The sequence below is a fragment of the Ranitomeya variabilis genome, chromosome 1 (assembly GCF_051348905.1).
Source record: "Ranitomeya variabilis isolate aRanVar5 chromosome 1, aRanVar5.hap1, whole genome shotgun sequence".
NCBI classification, from domain to species: Eukaryota; Metazoa; Chordata; class Amphibia; order Anura; family Dendrobatidae; genus Ranitomeya; species Ranitomeya variabilis.
The window spans coordinates 644067964-644095694 of NC_135232.1; the positions used below are offsets into that span (position 1 = coordinate 644067964).

The 27731-nt window shown below is 44.1% G+C and overlaps 1 protein-coding gene across 12 annotated transcripts in view; it reads left to right on the forward strand.

Moving 5' to 3' along the window:
- NUMB (NUMB endocytic adaptor protein) overlaps positions 1 to 27472 on the forward strand; it is a 138087-nt gene extending 110615 nt beyond the window's left edge. For 6 of the 12 annotated variants that reach the window (XM_077261658.1, XM_077261606.1, XM_077261665.1 and 3 more), the window contains 7 exons: positions 3455 to 3529; positions 4979 to 5119; positions 8567 to 8771; positions 21749 to 22069; positions 24096 to 24236; positions 24868 to 25050; positions 25511 to 27472. In XM_077261658.1, the coding sequence (XP_077117773.1) occupies positions 3455 to 3529; positions 4979 to 5119; positions 8567 to 8771; positions 21749 to 22069; positions 24096 to 24236; positions 24868 to 25050; positions 25511 to 26220 (1776 nt within the window). In that variant the 3' untranslated portion in view covers positions 26221 to 27472. The remainder of the gene's footprint in view (positions 1 to 3454; positions 3530 to 4978; positions 5120 to 8566; positions 8772 to 21748; positions 22070 to 24095; positions 24237 to 24867; positions 25051 to 25510) is intronic. The other 6 variants (XM_077261649.1, XM_077261674.1, XM_077261690.1 and 3 more) reach the window with 4 other exon arrangements.
- The last annotated feature ends 259 nt before the right edge of the window (positions 27473 to 27731 follow it).

A 27731-nucleotide genomic window follows, 5' to 3' on the forward strand; every position in this document is an offset into this window, starting at 1 on the left:
TGCCGCATTTTTGGTGCGTTTTTTTTTTACTGTTTTTTTTTTTTTTTGTGCATGCCAATAAAATTGAGTGCACACAGAGAAAAAAAATTCCTATAGATAGAATGAATACATAGGTTGATAGAACAGATAGATATATTACCTGCGGTATCCTCTTCCCCGGCATTTTCCCACGGTGCAGAGGTTACCTCCGGTCAGGCTGTTCGGGAGCGCAGGCTCGGTGACGTCACCGCTAGTTACTGAGCCTGCGCCCGCTCCGTCTCATTCCCCAGTCGCTTACAGTCGGGAGCAGTCGCATTAGCATCGCTCCTGGTTGTAGTCTTTATCTCCCCCAGATACTGCGTGGGACACTCGTTGTATTGGACTACGATGGATCAAGGAGTATACTGTTGGTTTATTATTTTATTTTGGTTACAGAAGATCGATGGTTTCGCTTGGATTGGCAGAATAATAAAATGGTAAAACTGTGTGGTGTTTTATTTCATTAAAAGACTTTTCTGCATGTGTGTTTATTTAACCCTTTAATTACTATAGGATCAGTAATGGATAGGTGTCTTATTGACGCCTCTCTTTTACTAAGCCGGCTTAATGTCACCTTTCAATAGTAAGGTGACAATAACCCCTCATTACCCCACTTGCCACTGCTACAGGGCACGTGGGAAGAGCCCGGCAAAGCGCCAGAATTGGCGCATCTAATAGATGTGCCTTTTCTGGGCAGCTGCAGGCTGCTATTTTTAGGCTGTGGGCTGTGTGGGTGTGTGTGTGGGGGGGGGGGCCTAGAATACAGCCTTAGAGTACCAGCCCCCAGCTGTAAGCCTTAGCAAGGCTGGTTGTCAAAAATGAAGGGGACCTTACACTTTTTGTTTTTTAAATCATTTTTTATAATTAAAAAATGAAGCGTGAGGACACCTCTATTCTTGATAACCAGCCTTGCTGAAGCTGACAACTGGGGGTTGCAGCCCCCCGCTGTGAGTTTTGTCTGGCTAGTTATCAAAAATGGGGGAACCCACGCCATTTTGTTTTTTTATTACTGTATCTATAGTTCAGGAGTGGCAGATGAAAACTCCCATCTGCTGCTCCTGCTGTCACTGTAATTAGCGGCTGTAGGTGTCAGATGATGGGAGCAGTTGTCCCATCAGCTGACACCAGTGATCGGAGGTGAGTTTACACCTCCGTTCACAGCTGATCGCTCCCGCTGTCTTCTGACAGCGTGGGAACCGCGGCTCTCTGACCGGCGGTGACAATTTCCCTGCCGATCAGAAGCGGTATTTGCCGCGCTGTCATGCATATGACAGCGGGTCAAAGACTGTAATGTCGGACCCTTCTTTCAAGTGAATGGGGTTCGGGTCTGTTCTGCTGGATGACAGGTTGCATGAACACATCATGCAGCTGCCGTTTAGATGTAGCAGAGCCAAGTGTGATGTCACATCCGGCTCTCATTGACTTTTCTGGAGTAAATACGCTGCAAGAAAAGTCAACCTGCGTATTTGCAGTGTTTCTTCACCACCCATTCAAGTCAATGGGTGGAAAAACGCTGAAAGTGACATGCTCTGTGTCCAAAAAACACACAAAACGCATAAAAAAATGCCCTGTGTGAACTTACCCTTAAAGGGAACCTGTCACACCCCGCCCCCCCCCCCAGGCGTTTTTAACTAAAAGAGCCACCTTGTGCAGCAGTAATGCTGCATTCTGACAAGGTGGCTCTTTTAGTTCTGGGTGCTGTAACTGCAGAAATAATCAGTTCTATAATTTGTCCAAAATACCTGGTCTTCAGTCAAGTGGGCCGGCGTTTCCCCCCTGCTTCAGACAGCACACAGCTGTCACTCACATCTTCTTGGCGCCGGGCGCCGCCTCCTCCTCACCGCTGTTTTCAAAAGTAGCCGGCACCTGCGCACTTATCCCCTGCCTGGTGCAGGTGCAGTGAACGCTGGCCGCCTGTCCTCATACGCAGCCCAGCTGTGCGGCCGCCCTGCCTGTGAATCCCAGCCCCGCAGTGACTTATGATTTATTCACATTGCATTTCAGACAAATTATAAAACTGATTATTTCTCAAGTTACAGCACCCAGACCTAAAAGAGCCACCTTGTCAGAATGCAGCATTACTGCTGCACAAGGTGGCTCTTTTAGTTTGAAACGACTGGGGGGGGTGACAGGTTCCCTTTAAACTTGTCTCCTATCTAAGTAATGGGAAAGTCTGTAGTCACTGAAGACAGATTTTACTCCGGAATTGAAAATTTTGAGAATCAGTTCAGGAGGAGAAAGAAGCAGATTTCTCTGCGATATATTGCAGAAATTCTAATTTTCACATTTACTATTGCTTTGCGGGCAGAAAAACAAAAATTTAACTAAAACAACTACAGTTACTCTATAAATGAATTTTGAGCTATGCTTAATTCAGATATGTTTCACAGTTTATATACAGGTCACAGTGGCCAGATCTAACTTGGTCAAATATGATTGAGGACTGTTAGATGGGGTCATCAGCTAGATGGGGCAATCATGACTCTGGCCATAAAGCCACGTGGCCATGATCGGGGATGGGAGCATATTTTCGCTGCATCCAAAACGCTGCGTTCCACATTGCAAGCACAGCGGATGGGGTTTATAGAAATCCCATGCCCACTGTTCTTCTTTTTAATGTTGTATAAATTCAACCGCGGTGCCGCCTTACGAGCCGCGCAGGCTGCGTATTTTGACCAATAGACTGTTAGTATATGCGGTAAATCTGCATGGACTAACAAACAAGTGCGGTAATTAGAACACAGCATTTTGTACGCAATGAAAATACGCTGCTTCCTAAACGCTACTATTCCTTATCATCGGCACGTAGCCTAATTGTTAATTCATATTCATACATACAAATATACATACAAAGAGAGGCTGTGAAATAAGCAATATTAAGTCATGCCTCCCATTAGACCAAATAAGATTACATTGCAGTATAATACTGTCTGTACATCACAATTTTGCTCTTAGCAGCCACACATGGCGGCCATGACGTCTCCTGGGTTCCATCTCGAGTGCCGTAGAACATAGTGATTGGTATTATGGTTCAGCGCATTTTGCCTAAATGCCATTTTTCAGTGTGGTACCACGATTTATTTCGGGTATGGTACCAGTGGAGTAACTCCTTATTCATGTGTGCAGTCTCCTAAGTCTTAGTAGATTCTCCCATCCAGGTAAAGAATTTTGCTGTAGAATTCTTTGCACTCTCAAGTGTGTGTTGTAGTCTCCATGTCCCTTGTTTGTCACACAGTTGCCCTTCTTTGCAGCGCTTTTCATGAACTTTTCTCTTTTGCTTTGGTGAATGAATTGGCATGGATCTTGGATACATAGGCTTCTAGAGGTTTTTCTAGATTTATTTTGCTCACGTTTTTTCATTCCAGGTCTGCAGCAAAAGTCGACATGTGCCATACCCTATTTAAGATTTCCTTTTTTTTTTTCTGACATATTTAAGACTGGAAAGAAGGCAATCAAGGCGGTCCTGTGGGTTTCAGCCGATGGTCTTAGAGTTGTGGATGAAAAGACAAAGGTATGAAGTTGCGAATGTTTTTACAATAAAGAAGTAATTTAAAAGTACCTGGATATTTCCCAATGTCAATTTCCTTAAATGTATGAATTGAAAGATGATCAAATATGGATAAGGATTACCTTTTTTTTTTTTTTTTTTTTTTTTTTTTTTTACTTCCTTTTTCTCTTTTAAAAAAAAATTACAAGTTTAGTTGATTTAAGTTTTTAATTCCGTTGTGTGTAAATGGCATCTACAAAATCACTGCACAGTGGTAGCTACTAGACATAAAAATTATATTTGGGGTGGCAGAAGTAGACGTAGTCCGATAGCTGTATAAATAACAAAAACAAAAAAAGGCCAATCGCTTCCACAAAATGCTGATGTGATTGGCTGCGTGTGCTCATGCTTATTGCATACGGATGTAGGAGTTGCCGTAAAACTGACCAAAATGCATTGCTGCAATATTTTCGGAGGAGATTTTAAACACAGACCACACGCGGACACTGTCAATGTCCATAAGCTAGAGTTGGCACAAACCAATTAGCAGGACCATGTCATTAGTCTGGCTGGTGGATGTGACACTGCAACATGACACTTCACCAGGTCAACTAATCACAGGAAGAGGTGTGTATGCTGGCAGGTTGGAAGCTATTATCAGGTCTCCCATCCAGAGGTCACTCGCATATTAGACGTTACTGTTGGACTGGGTCCTGTAAACTGTTTCACACCACTTCTGTAAAAAAAAAAAAAAAAAAAAAAAAAGTCACGTGCTCAAAGCCTAAGCTCCTCTGATTCTGACACTTTTTTTTTTTTGTGCTTCGTTGCTCCATTGCAGAGATATTCACATTTGTTGCTTTGAGACTGCGATATGTGAAATCTCTGCTTGTTGTTCAACTGGGCTTTTCTTCAGAGTTTTCTCGGAGGGGGTATGCCTTCACTCCTCCCTACCAGGTGCTGCCAATCACAGCTCAGCAGATCTAGCAGTCTCAGATGCTGCTGAGCTGTAACGGTTTCTGGGAGGGGTAAAAGTGCATGCCCCCAGAGAAGACTCTGAAGAAACGTCCAGTTGCACTACAAATAGAGATGTCACATATTGTGCTCCAAAAGCAACAAATGTGTATTTCTCTGCAATGGAGTAATGCAGCAAAAAGTGTGTGGATTTAAAGCGGCACGGTCAGGGTAGAGCAGGGATTTTCACAATGTATTTACCTCTTTAACATGAAAAGCACAAGTGGAGGATGAGGATGGCCGCAGAGAAGCCTACATTTCAGAGAGTGAAGTTTTCAGAGCTGCCACATTTATCATGGTCAGTTTCAACAGTTTTTTTGTTTTTGTGCAGCCAGCTATAATGGACATACTACTAACCGCGCATTTTGTCTTCTTTTGGGTCAATGTCCTATATTTGTCTGCTACTTTTATATATACAATTGTTGTTAATCCTTTTTTTTATTTTTTTTTTGTCTTCCATAGGATCTCTTGGTAGACCAAACCATTGAAAAAGTGTCCTTCTGTGCGCCAGATAGAAATTTTGATCGGGCCTTCTCTTACATATGTCGTGATGGAACAACAAGGAGATGGATCTGTCATTGTTTTATGGCTGTCAAGGACACGGTCTGTACTTGAATTATTGATGTTGCTTTCTCAGTGTTTTTATAAAGGTGCATTGCAGAGCTGAGATTTGGTACAAGAGGTGTCTTAAAGGGACTCGGTTTGAACAGTCATTTTGTGCTAATAATGTACAGGCGCTCGCTGCATCACAGCATGACCAAACCTTTAAATAGCCCTTCCCACCTGCTTCTTTTCTGTCTATCTTTTTCCCTCTGTGGCTCTATGAAACCGGACCTGTCCATCAAGGAAGTGGTGGGAGTGGAGATTCAGGGAAAGCAAGCATGTTGGAAGGTATTTTTAAATGAGTGGCCACGCCGTGATGCACTGAGCGGCGGTACGTGGTTTGAACAGTTGTTCTTTGCTGACAGTCTTTAAGAACGCTCTTTTCTCCCAATTGTCAGTCGTTGTAATCATGAGATCACCCGGTAAAATTATTCTGCTGATTCCTTGGGTGGTCAGATCATTTACGCTGGCAAAAAATAAATAAATTATTGTCATTGGCAGCACAATGACTCATGTAAATAGTGGATTTGCCAGCACACTATAGGGACAGAATGATTCTATGAATTATTGGTATGTTCTCACCAGTTTTTGTCTGCCTGTGTAAACAGGCCAGCAATTGACCAGTGCGTGTGTATAGTCGATCGGTGCTTTTTAACAGACAGAGATTGGTCTAAATGCACCTCCTATATGGACTGGTTTTCTGTTGATAAGCAAATCAGTATGTTAAAGGGAATCGGTCAACAGGTTACTATGTAATCCGAGAGCAGCACGATGTAGGGGCATAGACCCTTATTCCAGTGAGCTTTCACTTACTGGGCTGTATTTTTCAATAATGTTTTTTTCTTTTTTTTATCAGTAGATAATCACTACAGGACTAGATGTCTCATACCGCCTAGTCAACTGCTCTATATAACCTCGCCCACACCACTAATTGGCAGCTTTCTGTGTACACTATGCAATGACAGAAAGCTGCCAATCTGTGGTAGTGGCGGGGTTATACACAGCTCTGTATTATGAGCATTGCTAGATCTGCAGCAGATCAAACGGGGGTTTCATCAGAACCACCGCACCCAATTGACTGCGATACATCGTTGGAATCTGGCTAGCTGTTCCTACATATCTGCTCTCAGATTACATTTAAAAACACTGCTGACAGATTTCCTTAAACAGATTTGAGGTTTAGGCTTTATTCACACAAGCATTCAGGAGTGTTGTCTGGTATATTGAATGACAAGAATGGCACAAGTGTGCAGCTTTGTTCCTGCCTTCAAAAATAGAAGATCCTTGAGAGGTTTTATTGTAGACATTTACGTTCATTAGTACCCATTTATATTGCTTCAAAAATGGATCCATCACAGCGATCACGGCTCAGCTCCTAAAGCCAGATTACTGAAATACAATCGGCATTTAAAACATGGCAATAATAGCCAACTGCATTGGAAACCTGTCTGAGAGTGACGTGTCAAGGTTTTATTTGAAGGAAAGTGTCAGGTTTTACGTTCACCTTTGGACATTATTTTACGCTTACCTTTTGACATTATTTTACTGCTTGTATTTCAATATAATCTTCATAAAATAGTGAGTCATTGCTTTTTTATAACTTGTACAGAAGTTTTGTAAGCTTATAAACTTTATTTGCACGTCCGGTGGCCTTAATTCCAGAAGGAAGGAGCCAAATCTTTTGAATAATTTACTTTTCCTACAGCCTAAGCGCTCTCTGCAAGGTCAGCTTCCGAATGCTCCCACTGCTCTACTAGATTGGTTCCGTTGTTGTTGGCCCACTGCCCCCAGTCGAACTTATCTCCTACTTTAGTGCTTTCAATCAGTCGAAGATCATTCATCTGCCCCGTGTGTGGACGAAACTGGCCCGGGAGGCAGATGTTGGTCCCATCCATGTCTGTTGGGAGCTCGTTTTGGAAACCTCAAAGTTTGTTTCTACTAGCTTATTTTCTGAGACAGCTGTACAATTCTAAATCCTTCATTGTACATACACCACAGCCAAGATGTGTAGGGTTCATCCCCAGCTCCTGGAGGTGTGCCCCAAAGGCGACGTTCTTCCACCTTCTGTGGAGTTGCCCAGAGATTAGAAGATACTGGACCCAGTTGGTCATATTTCTACATGATCGTATGGGGATATCCATCACAGAAAACTCCAGGACCTGCCTTTTTTTTTTTTTCTTTTACCCTGATCAGTACTCGGTGACATAAGGCTACGTTCACATTTGCGTTGTTGTATGTTGCGCCGGCGACACAACGCATGCAAAACGCATTGTTTTGTGATGCATGCGTCCTTTTTTTGCATGATTTTGGACGCAAAAAAAATGCAACTTGCTGCGTCCTCTGCGCCCTGACGCGTGCGCCCAAAAAGACGCATGCGTCACAAAACGCAACACAACGCATGTCCATGCGTCCCCATGTTAAATATAGGGGAGCATGACGCATGCGGCGACGCTGCAGCGCCCGACGCTGCGGCGCAAAACGCAAATGTGAACGTAGCCTTAGGCTTTTGCTAGATGAGTCCTTGTTTATTGCTCAGTAGTGTTTGACAAGGCATGGTGGTCTCACCGAACTCCCACCATTTCTGAATGGAAATTGACTGCGAATTTTTCCCTTGCTTTTAAGAAGGTTGTTTACATAAGTCGGGGCTGCCTCTATAAGCCAAAGTCTGGGTTAGGTGGACCAGGTCCCTCAGCTGCTTGATCTGTTCTGGGTGAATGGTAGGGGCATCTATCCCTATAACTGGTAGCAAAGTTTTGAGGTTGGAGGGAGTGTCCCGGGGTTTCGCTTCCTCCTGATTGTCCCTTAGTTATCATCGGCTCATTCTTTCTCGCCAACCCTTGACAGAAGCTCACATGCAAGAGAAGAAGTTTTTTGTTTTTATTTAATTTAAATTTTACTGCTAGTTTTACTTGTACACAGTCAAGATCAGATCATTTACCCCCATTACTGACACATTTTCTAGTGTATCTCTTTTTTTGGGTGGGGGGTGGTGTTGTATGTGTGGGCTGTAAATTTTTATCCTTCAGATATTCAAAAATGTTCTTTTTTTTTTGGTGATACATGGGGATTCATTTCTCAGTCATTGGTCTGGTCTGATTCATTTTTGACAGTCCTCTTTTTTTTTTTTTTTTTTTTTTTTTTTTTTTTTGTATGAGCAGATTCCAACATCCCGAAATGCATCGGAGTATGAAAAACCTCCCCACTAGCATGGTGCAACAATGTGCCAGCATATCAGTATGACCGTCTCCGTGCAACATGCATTTGATACTGACTGGATGAATATACATGTAATATGTATAACCTTTATTGTCAGTGATATGCTATAATTTCTTGTATTATTCTAGGGTAACCTGGATTGCATGAAGCCCATGCACAGAGACTTATTGTACAGTTACAGGATTATTTCCATACTATGGTTAATGACTACTTATGTCTTACAAATAACAGGGAGAGCGGCTGAGCCATGCTGTCGGATGTGCTTTTGCTGCCTGCCTAGAGAGAAAGCAAAAGCGTGAAAAGGAGTGTGGTGTTACTGCCACCTTTGATGCCAGCAGAACCACTTTTACAAGGGAGGGATCATTCCGAGTGACCACTGCTACAGAACAGGCGGAGAGGGAAGAAGTCATGAAACAGATACAGGATACCAAGAAAGGTGCCGTTCTATTCTCTACTTTCACATTAGGAATTTTTTTCTTTTTTACTCATGTCTTAAAAAATATTTGGACACAAACTAATAATAATAAATGACTGTATACGAGTAGAATCTTTTCTCTTCTACTTATAATATTGCATCAAGTGTTGTGATTGTCTGCAGACCATCGCCTGCGCGAGACAGGTCGGAACAATCCCATTGCGGACATTGGAATCCATTTCCATCTGGTGTCTTAGTCGACCAACTGATGGAAGCAATACTGGATGTACAGTGGCATATAAGAGTTTGGGCACGCCTGGTCAAAATTACTGTTATTCTGGACAGTTAAGCAAATTTGAAGATGAAATGATCTCTAAAAGGCCTAACGTTGAAGATGACATATTTCCTATGTATTGTAGGCAAATATAAAATACTAGATGGTGGCCCGATTCTAACGCATCGGGTATTCTAGAATATGCATGTCCACGTAGTATTTTGCCCAGCCACGTAGTATATTGCCCAGCCACGTAGTATATTGCCCAGCCACGTAGTATATTGCCCAGCCACGTAGTATATTGCCCAGCCACGTAGTGTATTGCCCAGCCACGTAGTGTATTGCCCAGCCACGTAGTGTATTGCCCAGCGACGTAGTGTATTGCCCAGCGACGTAGTATATTGCCCAGCGACGTAGTATATTGCCCAGCGACGTAGTATATTGCCCAGCGACGTAGTATATTGCCCAGCCACGTAGTATATTGCCCAGCCACGTAGTATATTGCCCAGCCACGTAGTATATTGCCCAGCCACGTAGTATATTGCCCAGCCACGTAGTATATTGCCCAGCCACGTAGTATATTGCCCAGCCACGTAGTATATTGCCCAGCCACGTAGTATATTGCCCAGTGACGTAGTATATTGCCCAGCTACGTAGTGTATTGCCCTGCCACGTAGTGTATTGGCCAGCTACATAGGATACAGCACAGCGACGTAGGATATTGCACAGCTTTGTAGTATATTGTCCAGCCACGTAGTATATTGCCCAGCCTTGTAGTATACAGCAGAGCCACGTAGGATATTGCCCAGTGACAGGTCCAAAAAATAAAAAATAAACATACTCACCTAACGATCCGAGGGCCCCTTGTAGTGTATCATAGTCACCATTCTTGTCGCTGCTCCTCCGCGTCCCGCCTCTCCTCTTCCTGGGATCCTGTGCAGATGGTAGTGCTCGGCTTCAGGAAAATGGCCGCGGGATGCCGCGCGTGCGCAGATCGAGATCGCGGCGGCCATTTTCCTGAAGCCGAGTTCCATTGCAAGTGCCAGGGCTGGTGGGAGCAGGACCTATGAAGACGTCGCGGTCACATGACCGTGACGTCACGGCAGGTCCTTGCCGCACACCAGCCCTGGGACGGGACCTCACCGCAAGCTCACGCTTGTAATGGAGCGGTCCGGGGAGCATGGCGAGGAGCGAGAAAGGCGGCGGAGGGTAAGTATAGCAGGTTTTTTTTTTAATTTATTATTTTTAACATTACATTTTGTACTATTGATGCCGCATAGGCAGCGTCAATAGTACAAAGTTGGGGACACACAGGGTTAATAGCAGCGGTAACGGAGTGCGTTACCCGCGGCATAACGGGGTCCGTTACCGCCGGCATTAACCCTGTGTGAGCGGTGTATGCGGGCGCCGGGCAGTGAGTGCGGGGAGTAAGGAGCGGCCATTTTTTTCTGGACTGTGCGCGTCGCTGATTGGTCGCGGCAGCCATGACAGGCAGCTGCCGAGACCAATCAGCGAACGAATAACGGTGACAGAAGGACAGACGGAAGTGACCCTTAGACCATTATATAGTAGATATATATATATATATATATATATATATATATATATATATATATATATATATATATATATTTGTATTTATTCGTATTTATTCCTCATCTTTTACATTTTAACAATTGCCAAAAGGAAAATGGGTGGATGCAAAAGTTTGGACATCCTTGGAGATTTGTGTGTTCAGACCAGACAGCTTTTTGAACAAGCAATAATTCTAACAGTCTAAGATCTGAAACCTTGTGCAATCATCGTTGGGAAAGGCCAGGTGATGCAAATTTACCATCTTTATAAAAAACCCAGCCTCCTCTAACCTTGTGCCCAAAAACGGCAGTCATGGGTTCTTCTAAGCAGCTGCCTAGCACTATGAAAATGGTGGAGGCCCACAAAGCATTTTGGTAACCAGTCCTGTGGACTGATGAGGTTAAAATAGAACTCTATGGCCACAATGATTAAATGTATGTGTGTAGAGAAAAGGGCACAGAATGAGGAAAAGAACATATCGCTAACCGTTTAGTATGGAAGTGGATCAGTCATGCTTTGTGGTTGTGTTGCAGCCAATGGCACGGGGAACGTTTCACTTGTAGAGGAAAGAATGGATTCAATGAAATTTCAACAAATTTTTGATGCAAACATAACACCATCTGTAAAAAATCTGAAGCTGAAAAGCGGATGGCTTCTACAAATGGATAATGATCCTAAAAACACACGTCAAAATCCTCAATAGACGACCTCAATAGGCTCAAGCTGAAGGTTTTACATTGGCCCTCACAGTCCCTTGATCTGAACATCATTGAAAATCTGTGGCTAGACCTCAGAATAGCAATGTATTCAAGCAGTCCCAGGAATCTCGCAGAACTGGAAGAATTTTCCAAGGAAGAATGGATGAAAATCCCTCAAACAAGAATTGAAAGACTCTTTACTGGCTACAAAAAGTGTTTACAAGCTGTGATACTTGCAAAAGGTGGTGCTACTAGGTACTAACAATGCAGGGTGCCCAAACTTTTGCATCTGCCCATTTTCCTTTTATATATCCTAAATACAAAGGAAATGTCCTTTTAGAGAACATTTCATCTGCAACTTTCTTAAGTGTTCACAATAACAGTAATTTTGACCAGGGGTGCCCGAATTCTTACATGCCACTGTATGTGCAGGGAGACTAGTAGGTCCTTTCAACGTGAACCTATTGCTTTGTAGTATTGTCTATCAGCACTTGGTGTAGGCAGAAATCTGCCAGCATAAAAGTGCTTTCTTTATCGCTTCATTGGGGGACACAGGTAACCATGGGTGTATGCTGCTGTCGCTAGGAGGCTGACACTACGCAAAAAAACATGGCTCCTCCTCATCAGTATACACCCACTGACAGGCACCAAGTACCTCAGTTTAAGCTTAGTGTCTGTAGGAGGCGGACCTGGATCTGATCCCAGATCTGCAGTTTTCCTTTTCAGGTCACCTGTTGTGTTTTATTAACCTTTTTTCCTTTTGTCTTTCAGGTTGTTCTTCATCTTCAGGGTAACGGGGGGTAATTTCTCACCCTGTTTTCCCACACTTATGCAATCGAGAGAGCAGTGTGGTGTCACCCACATCGCCCACTCGGACCCGCAAGGCAGGACCTATTCCCCGTCACCCTCACAGGTGTTTAGGGTGATTCCCAGTGGCCGGTCCTAGCCTTTTCCCCACACCACCCCTCTCCTCGGAGAGGGATGGGAGGAAGTCAGTGGTCACCAGCGGTGGCCTTCCCCACTTCTTGTAAAGGGTTCATGCCGTCTTCTGCACCGTCTGGAGACGTTGCGGGAAGGAGGATTTCCCATACCAGTGACCCCCATCCACTCGGGGTCTCCTGATGACATCCTCAACGATGAAGTGGACCGGGACTCACCTTGCAGGTATGTATGATCCCCTCCCCATAACGCGACAGGTTCAGGTAGCATCACTGTTATAGGGCAGGGCGGCTATAATTCTGTAAAACCCTGCATAGTGGCGGACATTTTTTCCTGGCCAGCCTTACTCAGTGGTCCACTCCCCCCAAACCCCCCCTTTTTTTCCTTGTCGCGCCTCCTCCCGGCTTCGTCTGGCCACTCACCACTGTACTTTTGAATTGTGTGCTCTTTTCAGCCCAATAGTAGGGCTTGCCTTTGCTTTCCTCCTGCAGGCTTGGCCACATCCCCGGTGCGCTTTTGCTCCAATCAGAGCTTCCTCTCCCTGCCGGTACACTCCCCCGGCAATTCGGCCCATCGGAGAGGTACTTTCACTTCCCTCACCAGCTGGCATTTTGGGCACGCCCACCGCAGTGCATCGTGTCTGCTGGGACTCGGCACAGCCAATGCTATGTTCCAGCTTGTGCCTCAGCAAAAAGGATAGTCTGCTTATCGGAGCCTCTCCACGCCTGCTACACTGGGGACACAGGCAGCCACACAGTGACTGCTGATCATCGCTGATATCGGGGAGGCTCTACCCTCTCTTCCACTTTTTTTTTTTTTTTTTTTTTTTTCCCCAAATAGCCCTTCCCAGCAGTATTAGCAAGGCTTTACTTATGCCCAACCCTAGAGAGGCTTCTCGTTGCCTCTCTAAGCCTACTGTGATCCATTACGCCTGTGCCCTCTGCAAAAGAAAGTGGTCCTTGGGTCAGCCTTCCCCTGTCTGCCGGTCCTGCAGTCCTTCCACCATGCCGGTCCCACAGGAGCACCCTAATGCCCGGGATGAAAGCACACCTCTCCCTCCGGAGTGGGTTGTTGCCATGTCACAGTCGGTCTCTGACCTTACAAAGGTATCACAGTCCCTGGTCCAGGTTCTCCACTGTGTTCCACATTATTATGCAAATTTGATTTAAGTGTCATAAAGATTTAATTGTTTTGTTTTTCAAATAAACTCGTGGATGGTATTGTGTCTCAGGGCTCAATGGATCACTGAAATCAATCTTAACCCCTTTCTGACCTTGGACGGGATAGTACATCCAAGGTCAGAAGCCCTGCTTTGATGCAGGCTCTGGCGGAGAGCCCGCATCAAAGCCCAGGACATGTCAGCTGTTTTGAACAGCTGACATGTGCCCGTAATAGGCGCGGGCAGAATCGCGATCTGCCTGCGCCTATTAACTAGTTAAATGCCGCTGTCAAACGCAGACGGCGGCATCCTACCGCTTCCGGCCGGGCGGCTGGAAATGATCGCATCGCCGACCCCCGTCACATGATCGGAGGTCGGCGATGCTTCACATTGTAACCATAGAGGTCCTTGAGACCTCTATGGTTACTGATCCACGGTAGCTGTGAGCGCCACCCTGTGGTCGGCGCTCACAGCACACCTGCATTTCTGCTACATAACAGCGAACATCAGATCGCTGCTATGTAGCAGAGCCGATCGAGTGGTGCCAGCTTCTAGCCTCTTATGGAGGCTATAGAAGCATGGCAAAAGTAAAAAAACAAATTTGAAAAAAATATATATATAAAAGTTTAAATCGCCCCCCCTTTCGCCCCAATCAAAATAAATCAATAAAAAAAAATCAAACCTACACATTTGGTATCGCCGCGTTCAGAATCGCCCGATCTATCAATAAAAAAAAGCATTAACCTGATCGCTAAACAGTGTAGCGAGAAAAAAATTAGAAACGCCAGAATTACCTTTTTTTGGTCGCCGCGACATTGCATTAAAATGCAATAACGGGCGATCAAAAGAGCGTAGCTGCACCAAAATGGTATAATTAAAAACGCCAGCTCGGCACGCAAAAAATAAGCCCTCAACCGACCCCAGATCATAAAAAATGGAGACGCTACGAGTATCGGAAAATGGCGCTTTTTTTTTTTTTTTCCTTTTTTAGGAAAGTTTGGAATTTTTTTTCACCACTTAGATAAAAAATAACCTAGCCATGTTGGGTGTCTATGAACTTGTACTGACCTGGAAAATCATAGTGGCAGGTCAGTTTTAGCATTTAGTGAACCTAGCAAAAAAGCCAAACAAAAAACAAGTGTGGGACTGCACTTTTTTTTGCAGTTTCACTGCACTTGTAATTTTTTCCCCGTTTTCTAGTACACGACATGGTAAAACCAATTATGTCGTTCAAAAGTACAACTCGTCCCGCAAAAAATAAGCCCTCACATGGCCAAATTGACGGAAAAATAAAAACGTTATGGCTCTGGGAAGGAGGGGAGTGAAAAACGAACACTGAAAATTCCAAGGTTATGAAGGGGTTAAACACATGTGATAATTGACTTTCCAGGTGATTCTAATTAAAGGAAAAGTACTTTAAAAATGATGATCCACATTATTAAGCAGGTCACAGTTTTCAAGGAACATGGGAAAGAAAAAGGATCTCTCTGCTGCTGAAAAGCATCAAATAGTGCAATGCCTTGGTGAAGGGATGAAAACATTAGAAATTTCCCAAAAACTTAAGGGTGATCATCGTACTGTTAAAGAGGTTTGTGGCTGCATCTGAGCACAGATGTGTTTGTGCTGATAAAGGCATAATGAGGAAGATTTCTGCCAGGCAAGTTCATCGGATTAAGAGAGCAGCTGCTAAAAAGCCATTACAAAGCAGCAAACAGATATTTGAAGCTGCTGGTGCCTCTGGAGTCCCTCAAACCTCAAGGTGTAGGCTCCTTCAAAGGCTTGCTGTGGTTCATAAACCTACTATTTGGTCACCCTTAAACAGTGTTTGCAAGCAGAAATGGTTGCATTGGGCCCACACATACGTGAAGACTAATTTCCAAACAGTCTTGTTTACTGATAAGTGTTGAGCAACGCTGGATGGCCCAAATGGATGGAATAGTGGATGGTTGGTGGATGGCCACCATGTCCCAACAAGGCTGCAACATCAGAAGGAGGTGGAGGAGTCATGCTTTGGGCCGGAATCATGGAGAAACAGCTGGTAGGGCCCTTTAAGGTTCCTGAAGGTGTGAAAATGACCTCTGCAAAGTATATAGAGTTTCTGACTGACAACTTTCCTCCATGGTATAAAAAGCAGAAATGTGCCTTCAGGAGCAAAATCATCTTCATGCATGACAATGCACCATCTCATGCTGTAAAGAATACCTTTGAGTCATTGGCTGCTATGGGCATAAAAGGAGATAAACTCATGGTGTGGCCACCATCTTCCCCTGACCACAACCCTATAGAGAACCTTTGGAGTATCATCAAGCAAAAGATCTATGAGGGTGGGAGGCAGTACACATCAAAACAAAAGCTATGGGAGGCTTTTCCGACTTCATGCAAAGAAATACAAGCAGAAACTCTCCAAAAACTTACAAGTTCAATGGATGCAAGAATTGTGAAGGTGATATCAAAGAAGGGTTCCTATGTTAACATGTAACTTGGCCTGTTAGGATGTTTTGGAGTTAAATAGCTTTTTTGTTCAGTGAATGTGACCTCGTAATGCTGCAAATTCCACAAATGAGCATTTTCAGTTCTTTAAAACATCAAATGTTTAGAAATTCTGCTGTGCCTAATAATTTGGAACAGTGCATTTTAAGTTTTTATTCATTTTGGAGATTATACTGTTATCATTGGGAGGGTTATTCAATAAAATTTGATGTATAATCTAACGGTGATGACTTTTATTAGACTGACTGTCATTTGCACCAACCATTTAGGAAAATCCGATAAAAATGTAATTTGCATAATAATTTGGAACATAGTGTAGAGCGTCTTCCACATTTGTCTGCTGCCACCAGTGCTCTGAACTCCTCTCACGGTGATTCACGCGCACCTGACCAAGACCTTCGCAGGGACAGATCGGGTACAAAGCAAAGAAAGTTGGCTCTTTCCAGTTTCTCCTCCAGTTCCCAGGGTCTCTCTGCATCCTCTAGGATGCCCTCCACTCCCCATGTCCCCTCTTCGGAGGAGGCTTTTGGTTCGGATGTGGATTCCCAGTCTGAGTCTGATACGGATCAGGTCTCAAAAATGCAGGATATAATCAATATCCCCATCTTGGCAAATACCCAAACTCTTAACTTAAAGGAAGACGAGGCACCTGCTCAGGAGCACTCCGTTTCCTTCAAATGGGTAAACGTCCTTCCCGGACTTTTCCCAATCACAGGCAATTTGAAGCAATTATGGCTAAACACTGGGAACAACCTGAAAAGCGTTTCCCGGGAAAGAAGCAGCTAGACATTCTTTAGCCCAGACCTCGTTGGTAGATGGGCAGAGTCCCCAAATTAGACCCGCCAGTTTCTCGCCTGTCTTCCAATACAGTCTTGTCTCTGCCAGATGGTGCATCTCTTAAGGACGCTACGGATAGGCAGATTGAGTCCTTGGCTAAATCACCCTTTAAGTGGTTGGCGCTTCCCTCTGTCCCCTCTTTGCCTCCACCTGGGTGGCAAAGTCCATGTCTGCCTGGGCAATGATGCTTGGGGTTTCCTAGTGGCAGCTCCTCTGGATGACATGGCAGATTTGGCAGACCAGATTGCCCATGCTGGCAAATATCTCGTGACCGCCTCCTTAGATGCGGCCAGTTGTTCCGCCAGGGCAAACAGCAACATCATTGCTATACGCCGCATTCTCTGGTTGAAAGCGTGGAATGCAGATCCGCCCTCAAAGTCTCGCTGACCTTGCCTTTCAAGGCTCTAGGCTTTTTGGGTCCAAACTGGATCAGATAATTTTGGATGCTACCGGCGGGAAAAGCACCTCTTCCCCAGTCCAGACTTAAACATCCTTTCAATAGGAAGAGGTTGCTTAATTTTCATTCCTTTCAGCCTATTTCTTCTTCCGGGTCTTCCTCCCAGCAGGACCGCTCTTCCGCCCAAGGGGAAAAGACGAAGCCGTCCTTCAAATCCGCACCTCACCGGCAGCCAAAGGGTCGCTCCTCCAAGCCCCCTGGGTCCCGCACCAACAGGTTCACCTCTACGGGACGGGTCACCCCCACCTGGGAATCTCTCCGGGGTGGGAGGCCTGCTTCTTCTCTTCCGGGACACATGGTTGTCGGTGGTCGACGACACCTGGGTCAGAGAGATAGTGACGTCCCCCTTCCGAGGAAGACATTTCTTTGTGTCTCACCCTCCAAGACTCCTGTCTCCGGCCCCAGGGATTCTTCTGGCTGTATCTTCCCTACTACGCACAGGAGTAATCGTACCCATTCCCCTGAACAAATGGTTTTCAGGGTTCTACTCAAATCTTTTCGTAGTCCCAAAAAAAGCTTGATTGCTCCATCTTGACTTCAAGCATCTGAACCGTTACGTTTGGATCTGTCATTTCAGGATGGAGTTGCTACATTCGGTACTCGCCTCCATGGAACCGGGAGAATTTCTTTGCTCTGTGGACATTCAGGATGCTTATCTTCACATTCTTGTTTGTGTTCAGCATCAGAGATTCCTATGGTTTGTGATCCAGGAGGACCACTATCAGTTCACGGCTCTTCCCTTCGGCCTGGTCTCTGCCCCAAAGTATTCATAAAGGTCTTGGCAGAGGTCATTGCCATCCTTCGTTCCAAGGAGGTTCTTGTAATCCCCTACTTGGAAGATCTTCTGATCAAGGGCCGTCCCGCCGAGACTGCAACCCGAGTCTTCAGATCACTTTGGACACTCTGGTCCATCTCGGCTGAATTGTCAACAGAAAAGTCCTCCCTGACCCCAGCAAAGCACCTGGTGTTTCTGGCCATGAGGTTTGACTCTGTCCAAGCCTGTGTCTTCCTTCCAAAGGAAAGGTTTCTCTCTACCATGGAATCTGCATTCTAAAGCGACCAACTCCTCTCCCCTATGGCTCTGCATGAGTTCTGGGGAAGATGATTGCTGCCATGGAATTTGTGCCTTTTGCCCAGTTCAATACCCGTCCTCTTCAACTGGACCTCTTATTAGCTTGGGACAAGAGGACCACCTCCCTGGACCAGCCTGTGCTTCGGCCTCTCAAATTGAGGCAGTCTCTAACCTGGTGGACGCTATCCGTATCTGTTCTACGAGGGAAGTCTTTACTTCTTCTCCAATGGCAGTTAATCACCACCGACGCCAGTCTCTTCGGTTGGGGAGCGGCCTTCCTTCAGCGCACACAGCGCAAGGTCGCTGGAACGTCCAAGAAGCCGCTCTCCCCATCAGTCTTCTGGAGGCAATTTTTCTTGCCCTTCGCCGCTGGCAGTCCCTCCTCTCCGGCCAGCCGGTCTGCATACAATCAGACAACACCACTGCCTTAGCTTACATAAACCATCAAGGAGGGACTCGCAGCAATCAGGTGATGGCAGAAGTAACAAAGGGGTGGAAAATTGAGCAGCCGATTTTCTGAGTCAGGGTCTCGCATCGGGCGAGTGGTCTCTCAATCCCGTCAGTTTCAACCAAATAAGCCAGAGATGGGGCACACCGGACGGGGATCTGATGGCGTTTCGGATGAACCACAAGGTTCCTCAATTTGTAGCTAGGCATCGGTTGTGATGCACTAGTGAACCCGTGGTTCCAATGCCAGCTGCCTTGTCTTTTACAGCCTCTCCCCTTGATTCCGATAGTTGTGAAAAAGATAAATGTGGAAGGAATTCCTGTAATCCTGGTAGCTCCAGACTGGCCAGGAAGGGCCTGGTACGCGGAGCTGGTGAACATGCTCATGGACGCTCCCTGGAGGCTTCCAGACCATCCAGATCTTCTCTCACAATGCCCCCTCTTCCACCAGAGTTCAGTCTGAGTTTTAACGGCATGGACGTTGAGGCCGCAGTTTTGAGGGAGGCTGGTTTTTCCCATCAGGTCATTCAGACCATGATTAGGGCAAGAAAACCATCATCCTCGAGTATCTACCACAGATACTGGAAGGCCGTCTTTTGGTGGCGTGAGGACAGTTTGGTCTGTCCTTTTCCCTTCCTTCTATCCTGGGATTTCTACAAGCGGGTCGTGATTCTGGTACCTTTTAAAGGGTCAAGTTTCCGCTCTGTCTATTCTTTTCCAACAAAATCTGGCTTCTCATTCCCAAGTAAAAACCTTTCTTAAAGGAGTCTCCCACCTGGCACCTCCTTATCGTATTCCAATGCATCCATGGGATCTTAATCTTGTCCTTGGCGAAAGTGGAAAGTGGCCTTTTTAGTTGCCATCACGTCCATCAGGAGAGTTTCTGAGTTAGCGGAATTGTCCTCCCTTCTCCGTTCCTGATTCTACATCAGGACAAGGTAGTTCTCAGACCAATGCCTTCCTTACCACCTAAGGTGGTCTCCTCATTTCCCATTAATGAAGACCTTGTCCTTCCTTTTCTATGTCCCTCTCCGGTCTATCCCCTCTCCGGTCTATCCCCTGGAGAAGGCTCTCCACAAGTTGGATCTGGTAAGATAAATCCGAGTCCACCTTTCAAGGACCGGTTCCTTTCGCCACTGTGATATCTTATTTGTCATCTCTGAAGTTGTCGTAAGGGGCTCCCAGATTCTAAGTCCACGATTGCTCGTTGGATTCGTTCGGCAATATTGGAGGCATACCGTATTCAGGAGAAACGGCCTCCTCCGGGGGTGAAGGCTTCCTGGGCAGTTTGGCACCAGGCCTCGTAAGGCCGCGACCTGGTCATCCTTGCACACTTTCACAAGGTTTTACAGGGTTCATACCCATGCCTCGTCTGATGCAGGCCTGGGAAGGAAGGTGCTGCAAGAGGCGGTTATGCATCGGCCGACCTAAGTCTGTTTTCTTTGCATTCTTAGTTTCCCACCCTTGGGACTGTTTTGGGACGTCCCATGGTTACCTGTGTCCCCCAATGAAGCGATAAAGAAAGAGGGATTTTTGGTACTCCCCGTAAAATCTTCCTTGGAGCCTTCATTGGGGGACACAGCACCCTCCCTAACTAGTTGTACCGCTTTTGGGCCTATGCACCTTTATTCTTGGGTTGGTACATATGTTGAGTTTAGTTGCTTCTCCTACTGCTTTAACAAAACTGAGGTACTTGGTGCCTGTCAGTGGGTGTACACTTCTGAGGAGGAACTATTTTGCTTTTTTGCCTAGTGTCAGCGTCCTAGCCACTGCAGCATACACCCATGGTTACCTGTGTCCCCCAATGAAGGCTCCAAGAAAGAGATTTTACGGTGAGTACCAAAAATTCCTCTTATGCTCTGAATTTATACATACACACCCATATAGCAACTTATATGGATATCGTGTGACCTTTTTAAAGGGTCTGTCCACTGCACAATCCATTTAACAATCTAACAATAAATTGATATTCCTATATATGTAAGCTGGGTGAAGTCGCCAAGAACCAAGTTTTGGCATAACGCATAGTTTTAATTTTTATTTCATAAACCTATTGTACACAAGAAAACGAGAAACTTTGTAATGTATCTTTATCAGAGAAATCTGTTTTTCTCTTCTCCAGACTGATCTTTCATTCTCAATTCACAGCTAAAATCTGTATTCAGTGAAAGTTTTACCCTTTGCTAAGATAGATGGCAGTAGGCACTTTTAACATTTTTTGAAGAGGGAGTATCTAGATGCCAACACTGACATTCTGCTGCAAATTCACCTGAAACGGTTATAGATTTTCATAGAAACTTATAAGCACCAACGATTCCCTCCTATCTCAGAAATTGTACAGTATGAAGTCACTGATTTTACTCTTGACTTGAGAATGAAAGATCAGTCCAGGTGGAGAAAAAAGCAGATTTCTGTATTAAGATATATTACAAAGTTTCTTATTTTTGCATATACTATTGAGTTATTAAACATTAAAACAATGGTTATGCTTTAATTTACTTTCTATAAATCAGTAGTATATGTGAAAATATAGTAAAGGTTTATGGTGGAGAAATCCTGCTTCTTTCTCCTCCTGGATTGATCATTCATTCACAATTCTACATTCACGGGTAAAATCTGTCTAAAGTGATGACAGATTTCCCTATGTTTGAGAGAGATTGACAGTTGGTGCTCATAATGTTCTATGGAGAACTGCAAGTGTCATTTCAGGAGAGCTAGTAGTTGAATATCTCTAGCTCCTCCCTCTCCATAGAATCTGGTAAGCACCAACTGTCCTCTTCTATCTCAGTAAAGATAGAAACTGCTTCACTGTAAATTCACAGATAAATCTGTACGCAGTGAAAAGATCAGTCCAGGAGGAGAAAGAAGCAGATTTATCTGTATCGTAGTAAAACTTGAAATATGACTGGCAATGATGCTTGGGACCACTCTCAGGTTTTGTTTTTTGTTTTCTTTTTTAAGTAGGTGCCACCCCTGGTTTTGGTTTATAAATACTGTTACAGTATGTCGCCTTGTGGACGAGACATAAATGTCTCATTTTTTGTATTTAGCAGTTGATCCTGAACCAAAACCCAAACCTGTGTTACCAATTCCTACCACATCTGCCACAGTGACACTGACTCCGGCTCCAGCCGTGCCGGCTTCCCCAACATCTGAGCTCTACGTGCTACAGGAAAGCAAAGATGGCAGCAACCCTCACATGATCCCACGCAGACATGCACCTGTGGAGCAACTGGCAAGACAAGGCTCTTTCAGGGGATTTCCTGCGCTCAGCCAAAAGATGTCCCCTTTTAAACGGCAGCTTTCTCTGAGAATTAATGAACTGCCATCCACTGTGCAGAGGAAATCTGATTTCCAGATTGTTAACCCAGGTAAGACGGAGAAGCGCGAATGCGTCTCCTTACAGTAAGGAAATTCTGTATTTTACAATGCAGTTAGAAATTGGCTGTGCCAGGATTTCCAGAATGGTTTGTAGTATTAATCAAGGCAGTGGACAATAGGTAAGAAAAACATATTACAAGGGTTTTTGGCAGTAATATGCACAGGAAGATGCCCCTCTCTCTCCTCCAGTTACTACTTATTGTGATTGTCGGTGCCCACAAGCCCCTGGTATATGGGGGCAGTGGGTGGGCAGAGAAAGCAACCCTATGTGAACACATTAGCATAGCACATTGGGGTTTAGCAATAGCATGATGACTCATAAGGTGGCGGTGCGACTGTGACACATAATGCTACATCACGGCTGTGGGGAATTGCTTAAACCCAGGAACGTTGCACCTTCAGTATATACCTTTGGGTGAGAGTGTCAACCAGGAGAGCAGCAATAACCGCTGCCATCATAGAGAAAAAAAAAGTTCTGTCCTTACCTAATGCCTAGTGTCAAATTCAGCCTTGCCACCTTCTGTGTATCATTTATTTTACACAATTAAAATAAATATATATGGGATTACTGAAGAAAAAAAATTAACATTTAGACATCAAGGTCCTCTTTGATATATATAATTCGTGATGCCATTGCTGGCATTAGGGCAAAAGAGTGACCAATTGCACAGGATCTCCAGCAAGTGGTGTGCCTCTAATAGCGGCAGACTACGCAGCTGCTGCAAGTCCCGTGAGTCGTGGAGGTGTCTGCTCCGGTCAACCTGCCCCCCCTACTACCGGCATAACCCTTTCAACTGTATCCGCATCCCTCCTCAATTGTTTCAGCTTTGGCATCCTGGATGCAGTCTGCTCTCTCCCCCATTATTCTATCTTCTGCGTCTAACGTCTCAGCTAGCAGGTGCAATGTCACTTCATCGCGCCATGCTATTTCTGGCAGTGGAGCTGCTGAAGAGACTCGCTGTGGAGACTGGAGCAGCAGGGGAACAGGGAGAGGTGAGTACATTGTGGTGGTCATAATACTATGACTATGGGGAGTGCATTTTGCTCTATGGGGGCTGCATTATACTATATGGGGGCTGAATTATACTATATGGAGGACTATGGGGGCTGCATTATACTATATGGAGGACTGTGGGGGGCCGCATTGTACTATATGGAGGACTGCTGGCTGCATTATATTATATGGAAGACTATGAGGTGGACAGTACATTATACAAATTAAAACCCCGAACCTTACTTCAGTTGTAGGAAAAATGACAGTTATGTTTGCCAGAATAAGGCAGCACAAAAAAGGTATTTTTTTATTTTTTTTTTTTATTATAAATGTCATTTTATTTCACAAACAAAGTGGAAACATGCAAAATAATAACTCTATCAATTCCATGTTACCTTAATGCAGTTGTAATGCTTAGAATATTAAGAATAGGTCATTTAATTTCAGACTGGAAATCACACCCACTATTATGTGCACATTCACGTTACTCAGTTATAATAAAACAAGCACCTTCTGCCACATTATACATGCAATCACACGTATGCACATATGAAATAAACATAACACGCATGTACACTGACATTTTTGCTCTGCGCTTGTTCACATGACTGTTCATTTGTTCATTCCTTTCTAGTATTAACACCAGAACTTAATTTTTATGCAAATGTTCTGTATGAAGTATTGCTTTTTTTAAGAGGCAGTCTGTAGATTTGTATTTTTTTAATGGGAAAACTGCCTGGAAATATTAAATGGGGGTTTACAATCAAAAACAAATATTGATAAAATCTTTAAATGATAAATTATTTAAGTTACCAATATAGTTTCTGTATCCATGTGGGGTCGCTGCTGCCTTCAGTACTGTGCTGGGCACAAGAACAATTCCTTTGAACATGTGGAGGGGAGCAGTATATGAAAGTGGTCATTGACTGTGTTCATTATTTCTGTCACAGCCGCTACCTAGATGGTGAAGGGGGCTGGTTTAGCTAATTCTCACTTTTTGTGATTACCATTTTCTATTGTAGTTGCTGAGATGGAGGGAGAAACCGAGAGCATTAGCGCCTTATGCTCCCAGATTACCAACACTTTCAGTGGGCCTCCTGAAGACCCCTTCATGTCTGCGCCTATGACCAAGCCCACAACACCACAGTCTCCGCCATTTGAAGGTCAGTCACTTGATCTACTTTGCATTAACTATGACTGTCTATTGATACGTTATTGGCTTCTGTGTTAATAACTTAATTAACTGTCTGGGCATACTACTAACCTTACCTAGCTGTTGCATAACACTTTACTCATCTACTTTGTTTACATTAATGGGAATCCTTCATTAGTTTTCTGTTTTCTATCCACTGAAGCTCTGCTAGTCTTCTCAGTGATGAGCTCTCATCTCTGCCATTGATTGACAGCTATCTGCTTCACTTGTGCGTAAACATAAAGTTACCAACCAATGGTGGTGAGTGGGAAGTTTATGAATATGGAGGACTTCATGGCAGGAGCTTATCATTGAGAAGACTAGCAGAGCTGCATCATATGAATCAGTGTTTTATTAAAAATACATCAAGAGCCTGAGTAAGTAACAAAGCCCTGGAATCTGGGTCTCTGCAGTGACGTTTAATATTCCTGATCCTTCTCTTTTGACATCATCTGTCAAGAGAATAGTCGCCCATATAGATTATATGGTTGGGCGGTCCCACCATAATTTTATTATAATCCTTTTAACTTGTCAATCTATGTAAAGGTTTCTGCTTTGCGCATGTCCTTGCATGAACTAATCTTTTCATTGTCCTGTTTCAGGACACTGTTGTCCAGTGAATGGCACTGCCTCTGCCTTTACAATGCCTGCTGCTAAGCCTGCACAAGTCTCTATGGCTCCCGCAGCGGCACCTGTCCGTGAGACCAATCCCTGGGCAAATGCTCCTACAGCATCTGTCCAACAAGTTGCTAGCACTGGAGCACCGCCTGTGGCCACTGTTGTTGGTAAGGCAGCATTAGATGGAAGGTCCTGCATGGGTGCTCTCATATGGCTGTATAATATTAGTTAAACCCAAGAAGAGTTTGTCAGCTGGGATCCCTTTCCTTGACTAATAATATATAATATAATATATTCAGACAAAACATGAACCCAAACCTTTCGGCTTAAGCCATCTGTATAGCAGACTGCAAATACCAGCTAAACCAGTCTGATCTCCCTGTGCATGGGCTCTATATGTGAAATGCCACTGATTTTCTCATTACTGAGATGAGTTGGTGCTCATAAAGTTCAATGGAGACCTGTAACTACAGTATCTTTTAAGGAGAGTTTGCAGTAGAATGCCTCTGCCTCTAGCTCCTCCCCTCTCCATAGAATCTTATAAGCACCAACTATTATCTCCAATATCAGTAATGGGAAGGTCTGTCATCACTGAATGGTTTGTCTTTGTTTCTCCCCCTTTTTTAGGGCCTGAGTTTGTATCGACACCTACGGTAGTCCAGTCGAATCACAAACGGACTCCTTCTGAGGCAGACCGCTGGCTTAACGAGGTGTCCAAAACTGCTATGGCTCATCAGAGACAGTCACCTGTCCCTGCTCCTGTCATTCAAGCGCCGGCTCTGCTGCAGCCTGTTTCTGCTGCACCAAATCCTGCTCAGCCTTACCCAACAAACACTTTCATAGCTCCACCAGCCGTGCCAGTTGCCATAGTCCAAGCTCTACCACCTACATATATGCCTGTGCAGCAGCCTTACCCTATAGCCAATGGAATGAGTTATCCGGCTCCTAGCGTCCCAGTTGTCGGCATTACACCTTCACAAATGGTCGCAAATGTATTTGGAGCCGCAGGTCACCCACAAGTCTATCAACCGAAGCCGTCGCCAGGTCTGGTCAAGCAACAGACTTTCCCAACCTATGAGTCCAATAGCACCACCAGCAGTCCATTCTTCAAACCGTCTCCTCAGCAGCAAAATGGTTCGGTGGCATTTAATGGAGTAAATAGCAGCGGTTGGGATTTGGGTGCCAAGCACCAACAAGGGCAGACTTCATCCACTCCTATAGACCCTTTTGAAGCCCAGTGGGCTGCGTTAGAAAGCAAATCAAAAGCTCGAGGTAACCCTTCCCCAACTAATCCCTTCTCCAGTGACCTCCAGAAGACATTCGAAATAGAACTTTAAAGCGGCAATGGTCAACAAATCAGGGACTGGTGTCTCAATTTATTTTTCTCATGATAAATAAATTAGGAAAGGACCAACGAGAGGGGGGTAAGGAAGTTGCAACGTTCGCCAAGAAAAATATATACTATATGGAACCAAGGGAGGGTGGGAATTATCATTGTTCTTCAAATCTTTCCTTGGCTTCCCTCGCAAAGCAAATCAGAGACGATTCTGTATCGTAGTTCATGGGATCGAAGATGAAAAAAATGGACCTACTTTTCATTAGAAATACAGAAACCTGGCTACATCCCGGAGATATGACTCTCTGCAAAGCAACGAAGTAGTGCCTGAGCTTCCAAAATTAATATAAGAAGAAAATTATATATGTACATATACAGATGTAGGGCGTTATAGGGCGGACGTTATGTACCCAGCGCTGCCAGGTGTACGGGGTGGGCTGCAGTTCAAGGTTGCGGCGCAGACCCACCTACTTGGCAGCACAGGGGAATAAAGCCAAAATCCTTTATTTTTTATGCAGATATTTTAAATAGTTTTGGGCTAATTAATGGTTGTCTTAAGTTTGTAAGTAATCTTGCCAAAGGTTTAAAATGAAAAGAGCGTTCAGTTGCTAGTAATGTATATATGATTTTGATTTAGCTGCTAATTCTTCTATGAAAGGATAAAAAAATAAAACTGGACCGCCTGTGGTTTTATCTTCATGCCGTATGTCACCTTCAGATGTAAGTACTCATTGCTTTAATATTCGCGAGCAGTGAGGTATCTATCGTGCTTTTACAACAAACTACGTAACAGTATTTGCGTTGGCTGTCAGCCGTCGCGGAAAACCTGTCTCGTGTTTTTTTTTAGTTTTTTTTTTTTAATTCTTCCATAATTCAACATTGCCTAATCTAATAAATATATATAATGTATCTATATAAATGTTGTTTTCCTTTGACAAACTGCTGGTCTTTTGTTTATACGTGTACGTTTTTATATATTTTGTATATTAATATATATTTTATCATATATATTAATATATACAGTTTAGAGTTTTAATACCACTATTATGCACAGTATATCCATCAACTTATACCGCTGTTTTTTTTTTTTAATGTTCTTTGACTTTATTCACTATTTTCGACTTCCTCTTTGTTCGCTTCTTGTATACCTCAATTCAGAGAGATTCATCTTTTATCTGTAAGTTTCGGTCTTACAGTTGTGTATATTTGTACCAATTTACTTTAATGGAATAAACATTTGGTGGTGGAAGTGATGACTTTCTCTTTGCTGTTTTCTGTATTTCTGTGTTTTGCTTTTTATTTTGGCCATGACTCATGAGTTCTCAATTCCTTTTCATTTCAATTCAAAATGAAATTATTTCCAAGTCCTTTTCTGTTTTTTTTTTTTTGTTTGTTTTTTCATGTAAACTTGTGATTTAGCTTTATTAAGCCTTTTATTGCAAAGTGTGTATTTCATTTTGTTTTGTTTTTTTACTGTCCCTTAAAAGCCAGCTTTACATTTTTTCTTTTTGT